The sequence below is a fragment of the Thamnophis elegans genome, chromosome 1 (genome assembly GCF_009769535.1).
Source record: "Thamnophis elegans isolate rThaEle1 chromosome 1, rThaEle1.pri, whole genome shotgun sequence".
NCBI lineage: Eukaryota > Metazoa > Chordata > Lepidosauria > Squamata > Colubridae > Thamnophis > Thamnophis elegans.
In genome coordinates this window covers 859,202-871,905 of record NC_045541.1, presented here as the reverse complement: position 1 = coordinate 871,905, position 12,704 = coordinate 859,202, and the positions used below count along the sequence as shown (strand labels likewise).

Here is a 12,704-nt window from a genome sequence, read left to right as displayed (position 1 = left end):
TATTGGAACATAAAATGCATCATATGTAATACATAATCCAAGATTATTTTTATTGTTTTAGCAAGCTTTTTGACTCCACAGGGTTCAAAGTATAGGGGAATATAAGCTATAATCCATAGTATGAATGAATCAATCAATTAAGGTTTCAGGTGGATTCTAATAATGGCTGCAAATGCTTACAGATTAGATTCTGTGTCTGGATATAGTGATGGATTACATTGGAGGAGGATCCTACATTGAAACTAAGTCATAATTAGGGAGAGGTAATTTTCTGGCTAGGACCATAGTATTCTCAAGAGCAGCAACATAGTCTGAGAATTCTGATAAAATTATAATGTTGATGGAATTGCATGTGACAAACTTGAATGGGTAGGTTGAGTGACAGGAAAACGACTGGCTCAAAATTCACCTAGAGAAGGACTAGAAGAACAGTTGGTCTTACTTGAACTGTCTTTCTCACAGTCTTGTGGGAGGCTCAGGAATGGGTATTATCACGTCCAATCTGCCCAGAGACTGAGTTAGAACTGAAGCCATGCCACTCTGCTCTCTCTGCCTGGATCCAGTTTCCAGTAGCTCCATTGAGATACCTGGAAGGTAAGGGTAGAAGAAACTCCTCCTACCCCTCCCAGTCCACTGGCTGACCTAGGCTAACAAGGACCTCTACTGCCTGGCTCAGGTCAACAAGTACTAAAATCCGCATTTTACTTGCATTTTAGGGTGGGCCTGAACCCTCCCACAACACTCGAAGAAAGACAGTTCAGGTAAGACCAACTGTACTTCTCCGGAGTAGCTTGTGGGAAGGTTCAGGAATGGGACATACCAAAGCTGGTGTCCAAGGATGGGAATCTACGGATCCTGAGCTGCCGAGGTGTCTAACACCCATTGCAACACCCTTCTGCCAAAGGAAGCCTCAGCTGACGCATAAGTGTCCAGCCGATAATGCTTTATGAAGGGCAATGGGGATGCCCATGTAGCCACCCTACAGATGTCCTCAATTGAGACTTGAGTCGACCAAGGTGGCCGCACTCCTTGGGGAATGCGCTGTTATGCCAGCTGGCACTTGGAGATTCTGAGCTTCATAAGCCCTGGCTATGACTGTCCTTATCCACCTACCAATCGTAGAGGGAGAAACTGTTGCCCCTAATGTAGATGGCTGGAAGGAGACGAAGATTGCTTCTGTTCTCCTGATAGGTGAGGTGCGCTTCAAATACATGTGCAGAGACCTCCTAACATCCAGGAGATGCCATGAACGCTCTCTCTCCCTGAAGGGAGCCGAGCAAAAATCAGGGAATACCACCTCTTGAGCCCTATGAAAGGGGAAATTAACTTTTGGTAGGAAAGAGGGATCAAGTCTGAGAACTACTCTGTTGGAAAACACACAGGTCAGCCCTGGAGGATAATGCGTTGATCTCCAAGAAATCAGGAACCAAGACAAAATGGTCTCTCTAGGGCCGAGACTAAGTTGAAACTGGAGCCAGGCAGAGACAGCAGAGCTTCAATTCTAACTCAGTCTCTAGGCCGATTGGACATGGTAATACCCATTCCTGAACCCTCGCACAAGCTACTCCAGAAAAACCTTGAGTCATTCTCCCTAACCCAAGCTCTATACCTTTAGAAAGACATAATCCTGATTCTCAGTATCCAAGTTGCACCATGTTTGTACATTCTCTGTTCCTGAATTAATGATTATTCCTGAATTTACCATATTTTTGATTAACTGGTACATGCCAACCAAGAACCATGCTTTCAAAATAGCTCTTGTCAATTGCCAGTAATAAAGAGTCACTTTTAAGACAAAATATGGGAACACAAATTTTTAACAAAGTAATTTCAAGTTAGATAAGTAGACTACAAAAAAGGAGAACTTATGAACGGCAAAATATGGACATTATTCTAGTGTAGAAAGCACATTTAAATTAATATTTAAGAGTTCCGTATGTCCTAACTATTAATAAAAAAGATGTACAAGAAGGTACTCACTTGAAGAATCACATCTGAAATGTCCACTACCAAGACCTAAACATTGGCACCACAATTTGAATCCAGTGTCCGACAGCCTTTCCCATTCATCCCCAATGGAATAGAAAGAACCAGTGAAGGTATCATAACATACATCATCAGTGGGTGGGCTTAATCTTTCAGAAACTGGAAAGCAAAGTAAATAACATTTTGTTACATCCATACATTCTGCAGGTAATGATGAATCCTCTCTACACTCCTTATAACAGATGCCTCATCATAATTACATGCATACATGGAATTTTCACTCAGTTCCCCTTATTGTTTACAAGATAAATCAGTACTTCCCATTGTAGGAGACAGCATATTTAAACAACTGAAACACACTTTCAAGGATTAGGTTCAGACTGTAACCCAGAAAGGGGAACCGAACTGGCCAAAGGACTAGCTGCTCCCTTCAAATAGCCTAGCAAGCCAGCTACCAGTAGTTCATCTTCCCTATCTTTGCACAGCCCCATCTCAGTGCAGAGGAAAAGAGAGAACTTCTCAGAAAAAAAGCCTTCTTCTACAGAGGGACCTGGGAAAATGTTGAGACCCGCCCTAAACTGAATGTTCATTGTTCTTGCTTGCATCCAAGGCTCCCCAATGGGGACAGCCTTTCTTAACTAAATCTTCCCACTCTATGCAGTTGTTCCCTAATGCTAATAACTCTTACGTGTTCAACTCTGTGTCTCATATGGAAAGTTTATATGACCCTTGCAACTCCTTGAAGAGAATCCCTGGAAAGAAGCAGAATTTAAGTCTCACATGCCAAGGCTACAGGAAGAAAAACACCCAGTGTCAGCAGCAGAAAGCATATGCAAAATGTTCCAAGTCTTCTAGATTAAGACTCCCAGGAGACATCTTGAGAAGCTGCTCTTAGCCAGGGAAAGCCTTTAGTCTTACAAGAAGAATGTAGCTGTGGATTTCTGCCTTTTGTAGATACTCAGACCAGCTATGAAGAGGTTGTAGTGTTCAATGGCATATCATTTCAGACGTGTGTGGGGTGTGTGTGTGTGTGTGTGTCTGTGTGTGTGTGTGTGTCTTCTTATCATTAAGACTTTTCGCTTTAAATGCATGGTTTTTCTTAATGAGCTTTTTTTAACAGAGAAAAAAATTTCAGTTGTGTGTGGGCATTCCCATCTGCAAATGAAACAGCAATCACAAATATTGGGATGGTAATCAGGGAAAAATAAAGTATTCTGAACAGGTTATTATATAACTAGCCTACTAGAGAACTGAAGAACTATGGTAGTTAGGATCCTGGACTAAGACAAGAAGCATTCCCACTTTTTCCCTCTCCGACTAGATTCCCTTCGTGGGGAAGTAAACAAGACTGCGTGTGTGTATAAGACCAAGAAAGAGAGGGCCCATGTGTGCTCTCCCTAAAGGACTATGGAGATAACATGAAGCCAGCGCAATCATCGGCTAGTAAAAGGTGAAAAAAGGATCTCTGCGGGTTTTATTCCGCTAATCATAGCTGACTTTAGGGGGCGGTGCACATGTCCGTTTCTAGGCCAGTGAAGCATTGTTACCTTCCCAACAAAGTGGCACCTTTTAATCTACTTGCATTTATATGTTTCAAACTGCTAGATTGGCAGGAGCTGGGGCAAGTGACGAGTTCACTTCATCACATGATGGTAGGACTTGAACCGCCAGAGCAGACCTTCTCTGGCGTCTTTTAAATCACTACGTCACAGCGTCTCTCTATCAACTAGTAAGCTGTAAAAAAATACCATTGTGAAATAAAATTAGATAAGCATAATAGTAGAATCTTCTCATTTCCACTCACCATCATTGCCCACTGTAACCATCTCTTCAAGAAGTCTGTGTCTTCTCCGATTTTCAACTGCTTCTACTATGATGTTGTAGGTTGCCCCCCTAGTAAGACCCATAAGAGTAGCACTAGAATACCCGCCAGGAACTTTGATCTGTGGTTTGAGAAAAGGTTGTTTAAAACATAGTTTTTAAAACTTTTTTGCTTTCTAGCAATATAGGAAACTGGTTCTTATACATTTTCCGGTAGTGAGCCATTTAACAGGAGGAAGAATTTACATTATAACCTTTAACTAATGTTCATATTATCTTCAGTGAGAGCAATAAACCTGTGTGCCTTTTTAGTCAACAGAAACCTACCCTGGAATCTAACATTAGCCTTCTTTATTCACACCTCTTGTTAATTCCAGTATGATTTTTTCCAATGTAAACGTGATTTGAATGGCAGCTTATTGTCTGCACCTGAAAGTGCTTATCCAGATACAGGCTCTTCTGAGGTGGCCGCCCTCAGCAGATTTTGGATGAACTCAGAAGGGCAGCCATAGCTAATACATAGACAGGGGACTATCAGGCGATCCATAGGTCCAGATTAAACTGAGAAATTGAACAAACTTTAGAGGAAGCTACTTGGCATTTTTTGCTAAGAAAATTATATAGCCCTGTTTATGTAGTCATCAGAGATCAATCTTAAGAAAACTTTGCTAATATCGGTTATTTTCTGTTTAAAGCCTACTCTCTCTAATGTTAGCAATTATTTTCCACATATGTTCAATTAACTGGCTCACTTTTTTTTCATTGTATTGCTTTGTTTTCATCATAGATCCTTCTTCGTGTTACATTTTTATCTTTTAATCCAGTTATTATTAGGCAGCATGATGACAAAACAAGTGCTATTATTTAGAGGACAGATATTCAACAGGAATCACAAATGCAAAGTCAAACCCTCCAGGTGACCCCTAAAGCTTCTGCAAAAGTGGTCAGCAAATTGTAAATTTCACTGTCTCAGCAGGAAGAGAATAATAATTCTCTTATCTATATTGTGCAAATGCAGCAATCAACTCACGTGCTTTGATGCTCACATTTGACAGTTTCTAGCTCTTTCCCTTCTACCTCTAAAATACTGATATATATATATATATATATATATATATATATATATATATATATATATATATATATATATATATATATATATATATATATATATATATATATATATATATTACCAGATTTATCTGGCTTTCCTCTTCATCTCCCTTCCAAACTCTGCTGTGGGTAGTTTCCATCTGAAATTGTTCTATGAAAATCCCTATTCCAGACTTTTTAAAAGTCTGACCCCGTAGAGCTATTGAATGTCTTCCAATTCAGCCATTTCTGGTCTCCTGAAGAAACTTCAACCCATCCTACTGGATTGTGGTTTCTCAGATTTAGAACTCTCTCCTTAAAAAACCCATCCATCCTCAAACAAGAGGCAGCACTACTGCTTTTCTTCTTAAATCCTCATTCTTCAATGTCAACAAACACAAATTCCATTGTTGCCCTTAGTGGACACAAAGCAACACAGCTGGTTCAGCTTACCTGGTAGATCTCATACAGAAGCTATTATTTAACTAAAAGCAATATGGGCACATTGTTTCATCACTGACAATTAATCTAAGTTACCTCAATAGGTTCTTCTTCAGCACTGACCGGTTGGCAAGAAATAATGTATTCAGAGCTATCTGTGTAAGGTGTCCACGAGATAGTTGTCTGAGAAAGTGCTTCCTGGGGCCTTGTGTAATTATCCTTGGATAGCAGGGTGTGATGATAAGAAGGTTTGTCAACAGGAACCTGAAAGGGATGACGGATCAACACGACTGGCTGTTCTTCTCTATCGGGAGTTGCTGGAGTTGGGGGGGTTCGAGACGCAAATTCTTCCACAATGACTTGCTGACCTGGGTTGCTCAGGATGGGTTGCTGACCAGAAGAACCTGGAATTGGGATACCGTTTCCACTGTCATAGGGGTTGTTTGTGAGGTAAGGTACATTTTCCAGAACAGAAGGCACATCCAAGATCTCTGTCATCTTTTTACCAGAATGCGGCGGAGTTACCAGCCGGGGAAGCTCATCTAGCCAAAGAAAGGTTAGAAGCCGTGAAAGCCAGGTGCCGAAAGCTCCAACAAGCGTCCCATTTGAGATGGAGGAAATCTGCCCCACGGTATCTTAATTCAAGCAATTAAATTTTAGCAATAGTCTCAAAAAAGCAATATTATTCTTCAAAGCCTCGTTAAATTACTCTCATAGCGCTTGAACCAAAAGAAAGCATTGGAATTTGGAAGTAAAGCCAAATTAGAATGACAACCAAAGAATTTTGAAAGATGCATAAAAAGCAAAAGCCCCATTTGCCAAACTACTGAATTACTGCTATATTTATAAGAAAATGAATTTAACACCTTAATCACCGTTACTGCTACATAGTTTTCCCAAAATAAATTTCTTAAGGGAGAATTATATATTGCATTACACATATTTACATATTTACAAAACCAGTTCTCCTAAAATGTCAACCCTTGGATTCCTATAAATGCTTCAATATTGAATCTACAGTTTCAATTGGAGAGCCAGCAAATTATTCCCAAGAGTTTTATGGATCTACTTCCTGCCCTTTGGTTATGAGACCATATGTAAAACAGCCGTTTTCTTTCACCAATGAATAGTTTCATGAAACATGATTAATTTATTTGTTATAAATCATTATTTTTCATAAAATATAAAGTAGCTGATTTAGACCTAATGAAAGTACTAAAAATAAAGAAATAGGGGGAGAGCGTGAGAGATTTTTAATCCACAGGAATCAATAATTCAAACCAAATTATCCCCTTTTTTAATTTACCGAGTCAATGGAAATAAGGAAGATTTAAACTGTAGTTGAAATCTAATTCAATGCTATAATATAACATTCTCTATTTATCTGGAATTAAATACTCTTGAACAGAGAATTTTCATTCTGAATAAATTAGTATAGTACAATAGATTTTTTTTTAATAAATAAAAAAATAAAAATCATTCTCAGGTTTTTGATATCATAGTAAGAAAGGCTGGTTTTGCAGCCAATCAGGGTTGCAATAATATATTTTTGAGATTTTAGCAATCAAAAGTCCTTCATCTTGCATAGGGTGTTAGAGAATCTTATCAAACTTCAAATGGACATTTAAAGTGAACTAAATCGATTTATCTGGAATATATCTATCATACCTTCTGCCAAATTCAGTCTAGACAGCACTTCAATCATTTTCACAGAAAATTCAGAAGAAAGGAAGATTAACTAAATCCATGAAACGATAATGAACTAGAATTCTATTATATTTTGCATAAATCAACATCTAAGCAATGAGAGGTTGTAAACAATGTTTATGTAAGTTACAAAAGTATACTCACTTATCTTCAAATATATAAATGACAGTGGCAAATGAAATGGTAAGAGGATTATACAATTAACTGCCTCATTACCAGAAATTCAAAAACAAGTACAGTCTCCAAAGTGAGGCGTGGGAGGAGTCACAACTGGGCATTTTGCCCAGAGACTGAGGTAAATCTTGAGGCCACACCTCTGCTCCTGCTCCTGACTTTCCCAAATTAACCTCAGTCTTCGGCCCAGAAGGAGTGTTTTTCCTGACTCTTCCTTCACTTCAAAGATCTTTTCAGCAGACTAATTCCTCTGTTTGGATCACCTCTCCTCATCCGTGCTTCGCCTGCTGCTACCCTAGAGCCTTGCCGCTTCGCTAGTACAAGCCCCGAGAAGCCGGATGTTCTCGGGGGGGGAGAGCCCTTACCTAGCCGCGAGCTCCGAGGAGATCCAGGCATCGAGGTATCGCAGAAGGCAGAGACCCAGCAGACGACATTCTCCCAGTGTTTCCCGAGGATCAGAGCGGAGAACTCGGACCGTAGGCTCGGTGGCCGCCATCTTGTATCGTGGCCCAGCCTGATCCCCCCCTGGGATCCCCAAGGGGCTCTAACAGAGGGCGCAGTTCCCTATCACCCCCCTTATCACCTACCCATCCCTCGGGGGCATGGGGAGATTCCTTCAGGCCCAGGGCTCCTAGCCCTTTCAGGCGCCGGCTGGCCCCACAATCACCAGGTTCAGGGGATTTTTTGCAACCCCCAGATCTTCATCCCTCCCTCCCAGAGAGCTTCCATGAGGTTCTAGCCAGAACCAAAGCACAGAGGATAGCCACAGGGATGAAGCACCAGTCCCAGGGTTCCAGAAGAAAGACTTCCCGGGGTAAGCCCAGGGGTCTTCGGGACCATTCCAGGTCATCTGCCCCCAGAGAGACCAGGTCATCCTCTCCCTCCACTGTCAGCGAGGGCTCGGATCTAGAGGAGGGGGAACTGAAGGACATTGGGTTTTCAGAGGACGAGGAGGCCCAAGTCCCTGAGGCGCCCAATATCACCAATCTTTTCCCTCCCTCCTTGTTTAGCTCCTTATTACGTAAGGCCAAGGCCACGGCAGACCTGGACAACAATCCAGAGCCAAGCCCAGCTGCTGCCACCCCTGGCACGAGTGGGGGGAACAAGAAGGGCCCTTCCACAGGCCCCAGGTGGAGAAGGAGGAGATCCCTACCCCAGACTTGTTCTTAGAGGTGCTTAAGTCCCATTGCGTTAAACCAGATTCCTTCCCCAACCCAGGGAGCAATGACCGCAATGGTACCTATTCGGCTGGGGAGCGCATCTGGAATCCCAAATAGCCCAGGGCTGCTGGACCCCAATGGACCTGCACAACAACATCAACTGGCTGGAGCTCAGAGCCATCCATCTGGCTCTGCAAACACTTCAAGGCAACAGTGTCTGACCAACACATTCTGGTCCTGATGGACAACATGGGAGCCAAGGCCCAGGTAAACAAGCAGGGGGGCACGCATTCCAAGGTTCTGTGCAACAAGGCCCTACGGCTGGGGAACAGGGTGGAAAGGAACATCCGATCGATCAGAGCAGAGCACATCTCCGGAGTAGAGAACCAGCAGGCGGACTGGCTCAGCAGGGAGACAGTCGTCAATGGAGAATGGCAACTCCACCCGGGGAGCCACTCTCCGGCCACCATCAGCAGATGGATCAGATTGGCCATCTCCAAGGCCTACGAAGCACAAGGACTCCAGGTTCCAGAGGGCATCACCAGACACTCCACCAGAAGTGCTGCCACCTCAGCAGCCTGGGCCACACAGGCTCCAGTCGAGGAGATCTGCAGAGCTGCCGCCTGGTCCTCTCCCTTGCCCTTCATCAGGCACTACTGGCTGGATGCATACGCCTCCGCGAGGAGGGTTCTTCATGGAGTCCTGGACTCCCAGGAGGCTCAGGCCCAGTGATTCCCTCTAACTTTGGTATGTCCCAGTTGTGACTCCTCCCAAGCCTCACTTCGGAGACTGTCAGTTGGTCTTACCTGAACTGCATGTCTCGAAGGTGGTGTGGGAGTAGTCACTGCCCATCGTTAGGGCGCCCCACGCTAGGGGCCTGAGCTAGTTCAGTTATGGTCAGTTAGGGATCGGGCAGGAAGGATGTGTGTGTGTGTGTGTTCTCTGTCCCTTCCCAGGTTTCTCTGCAGCGGACCATCAGTTAATCTGGGAAAGTCAGGAGGAGGAGCGGAAGTGTGGCCTCAAGATTTACCTCAGTCTTTGGGCAAAAAGGCTGTGTTAACACCCAGTTGTGACTCCTCCCATGCCACCTTTGAGACATGCAATTCAGGTAAGACCAACTGACATTTTGGCTTTTCTTTTGAGATTGATTTGACCATGCAATTCCACATATGTTTGTTCAAGAAATATTTCTCACTGAATTGCATAGGATTTATTTGAAGACACAGGAATGAAATCTAAGCTAATGTTACCTGTTTTTTTCCTTCCAATCAATGGTTCACTCTTCTGATTATTCTTGACAGCAATTATATAAATGATATATTCTGTCCCTGGCTCCAGATCTGATGGAAGAAAAATTTAAAAGGACATTGCAGCCAATTCAGGATTTAGGATGTTCAGAAATGCAAAAAGCCTGCTCAGTTTTTAATAAAGTATAAGTTTATGAGGATTTTATCTGTTTCTGTGGCTCTATTGCTTTATCTTTTATTACTTTTGTGTAATATATATTTTTTTAAAACTATTTTTGTTGGTTGTATACAATCTTATAGCATTGTAAGTGTTATCATTACCAATCATTAAAAAAAAAACCAATTCTTATCTGCCTTCAATCCCCAGGATATATTGTAGCTTATCATGCAATAAGTACCTATGTGGAGTATTCTATTTCAGATTTAAGACAAGAAAGATTAGTTATAAATGGAAAACATGTTAGGATGGGATCAAAATCTACACTTGCCTTCAAAAATCATCAAGTCATTAGGTAGAGAACATGTCCTAGTTTTGAAAATCAATGCTTTACTTCATACCCTCCTAATGTATTGTTACGACACAATACACCAGTCCCAGTTTGACTTTTAAAAAGTTTCTTCACAATATTTAGAAGCAAAATGATTCCAAGTTCAATCCTCACAATTTTAAAGTGCAGCTGAGAAAATCTTGCCTGTAAACCCAAGGAGCCATTGCTATTCCTTGTACTCCAGCAGTTAATAGCAATTTCAAAGGCTCATTGTGTTTTCCTACGGCTGCAGATTCTAAATGCTGCCAAATTACCTTTCCTCGATATGATGTTCCAGGGCAGAGTCAATGAGCTTCATTATGAAAAGTTCATACCTGTGATAGTGGCCTCAGTAATACCAGGACGAGGACGAGGAATTAGCTCCCGGGTTGGGCCGCCAACTTGCTCATATTTGATCATGTAGCCGGTGATCTTAGCCCGTGGTGGCTGCCAGCTGATCAACAAGGAGTTGCTTGTAGTTGTGAGGAAGCGCAGATTGGAAGGTGCATCAATGGCTAAGGAGCAAAACCATTTCAATGAATATTAGTTATTGCAATTTCCATCTATTTTCAATCACTGTCATGTTTTTTTTTCCATTCTCAGAAGGTGATTGGAGACAGAAACCAGTCACAAAGAATTGTAAAGAACAAAGGTAAAAGAAGAAAGCTCATAGGAATTTTTACTCAGCATCATTACCAGTGGAAGCATCAAGCTCTGCTGGGGAGCTGCGAGCATTCTCATTCAGTGCATAGATAAAAATCTTGTAGTCAGTACCAGGTTGCAAGCCTGTAAATCAAAATAAAGAGTTAAAAATAAACCAATGGTGTTTTTGTAATGCTCTGATTGGAGGAAGCCTATATGCCAGGGGTGTGAAACTTGCGGCCCGTGGGCCACATGCACCACTCGCTGGCCCTACCCCCATCTCGTTTAGGAGCCAAGGTGGCGCAGTGGTTAAATGCAGCACTGCAGGCTACTGCTAGATCAGCAGGTCAGCGGTTCAAATCTCACCGGCTCAGGGTTGACTCAGCCTTCCATCCTTCCGAGGTGGGTAAAATGAGGACCCGGATTGTTGGGGGCAATATGCTGACTCTCTGTAAACCGCTTAGAGAGGCCTGAAAGGCCTATGAAGCGGTATATAAGTCTACTGCTATTGCTATTGCTATTGAGTCCCGATACATCACGTGATGCCATTGTGAAGTTTGACCCCCTGCTCTATGCTAACATTCATTAAAAATAGACAGCAAGGAATTAAAGAAATTCAGTTCACAAGCCCTGGAGTAGAAAAACTGTTGCTTTCTTTTGATTGTGTTATAGATTGACTGTGTAATAGTCTTCAAATCCCTGCAGAATTCTGAAATCATTCTGCAAACAATGAAGAAACAATAACTGAGGGCCCTGTGGAAACTGAAGGAATCAGAAATTAAGCTAGATCATAATGATCACCTGGGGCCCAGGGCAGAAGGTATGATGGCAAGAAAGAAATGAACAGGCACGGAAGTTCTAAAACCTGAATTTCCACAATCACAAAAGACAAGAGACCCCAAAGGGGAGCCAAACTGTTTTGCATCTTTGCGCAGAAAAGAAGATTCCACCAATGGTTCCTTTTATCCTACCTACTGCATGGTGATGTGATGGGGGAAATGATTTATTCAATGCCCATAGGAAATGCGATTCTTAATATTTACAACTCAGAAGGGCAGGGAGATCTGAAGAAATGATCCCAGGGAATGAATTAAAAATGCTGAAAGCATACGAAACATGGTCCTTCCGCTATAGCAAAATTCGTGGTTTCTGAATTCTCCTTGGAGCTGCCCAGCAGCTTATAATGTTCTAAATTTGGTAATAAAAATGGACAAAATACCCTAGTTCAGTGTTTTTCAACCTTTTTGTGCAAAGGCACACTTTTTTCATGAAAAAAATCACGAGGCACACCACCATTAGAAAATGTTAAAAAAATTTAACTCTGTGCCTATATTCAATATAGGCGGGTGTTTTTCCCACGGCACACCTTACACTATGTCACGGCACACTAGTGTGCCGCGGCACAGTGGTTGAAAAACACTGCCCTAGTTAACGTTTAAGTGCTAGAAAGTTGTCAGAGTTTGGTTTGTTTTATTCTGCATGATATTCTTTGGCAATACATTTCTCTTCCTTCCTGCTAAGTTATTATCATAGAACGTTTCAGGGTACAGAAATGAAGCTCACGTACCAGTGACGGTGTAGGTTCTCACATCAGGACTAATTGTTCTTTGAATTGGATTCTGACCACCTGCAGGAACGGCCTCTATCTGGAAACCGGTGATGGCCTCTGTCTTGGTGCGCCAGGTAATTGTGATGGTTCGCTCTGTGACATCTGTGACACGAGCCCTACGGGGAGCACTAACATCTGCACCAAAAAGGTGGAATGTTCATCATTAATATAAAGGTCACAATGAGCTCAGAAGTTTCACAGAAAAAAACACATTAAAATAAATTGCAGTCCACAGCCCAGAGATTGATTGATTTTATATAATTGCCAATCTCAATAGATCCAATACTCAATAGATAGA

The 12,704-nt window shown here is 42.2% G+C and overlaps 1 protein-coding gene across 5 annotated transcripts in view; it reads right to left on the bottom strand.

Moving 5' to 3' along the window:
* The window catches only part of FN1 (fibronectin 1), a 100,321-nt gene that overhangs the window by 6,165 nt on the left and 81,452 nt on the right, over positions 1-12,704 (bottom strand). For 4 of the 5 annotated variants that reach the window (XM_032238951.1, XM_032238960.1, XM_032238967.1 and 1 more), the window contains exons 34-40: positions 12,365-12,541; positions 10,852-10,941; positions 10,491-10,670; positions 9,632-9,721; positions 5,437-5,882; positions 3,791-3,929; positions 1,981-2,145 (exon numbers count right to left, since the gene is read on the bottom strand). In XM_032238951.1, the coding sequence (XP_032094842.1) occupies positions 1,981-2,145; positions 3,791-3,929; positions 5,437-5,882; positions 9,632-9,721; positions 10,491-10,670; positions 10,852-10,941; positions 12,365-12,541 (1,287 nt within the window). The remainder of the gene's footprint in view (positions 1-1,980; positions 2,146-3,790; positions 3,930-5,436; positions 5,883-9,631; positions 9,722-10,490; positions 10,671-10,851; positions 10,942-12,364; positions 12,542-12,704) is intronic. The other variant, XM_032238975.1, reaches the window with a different exon arrangement.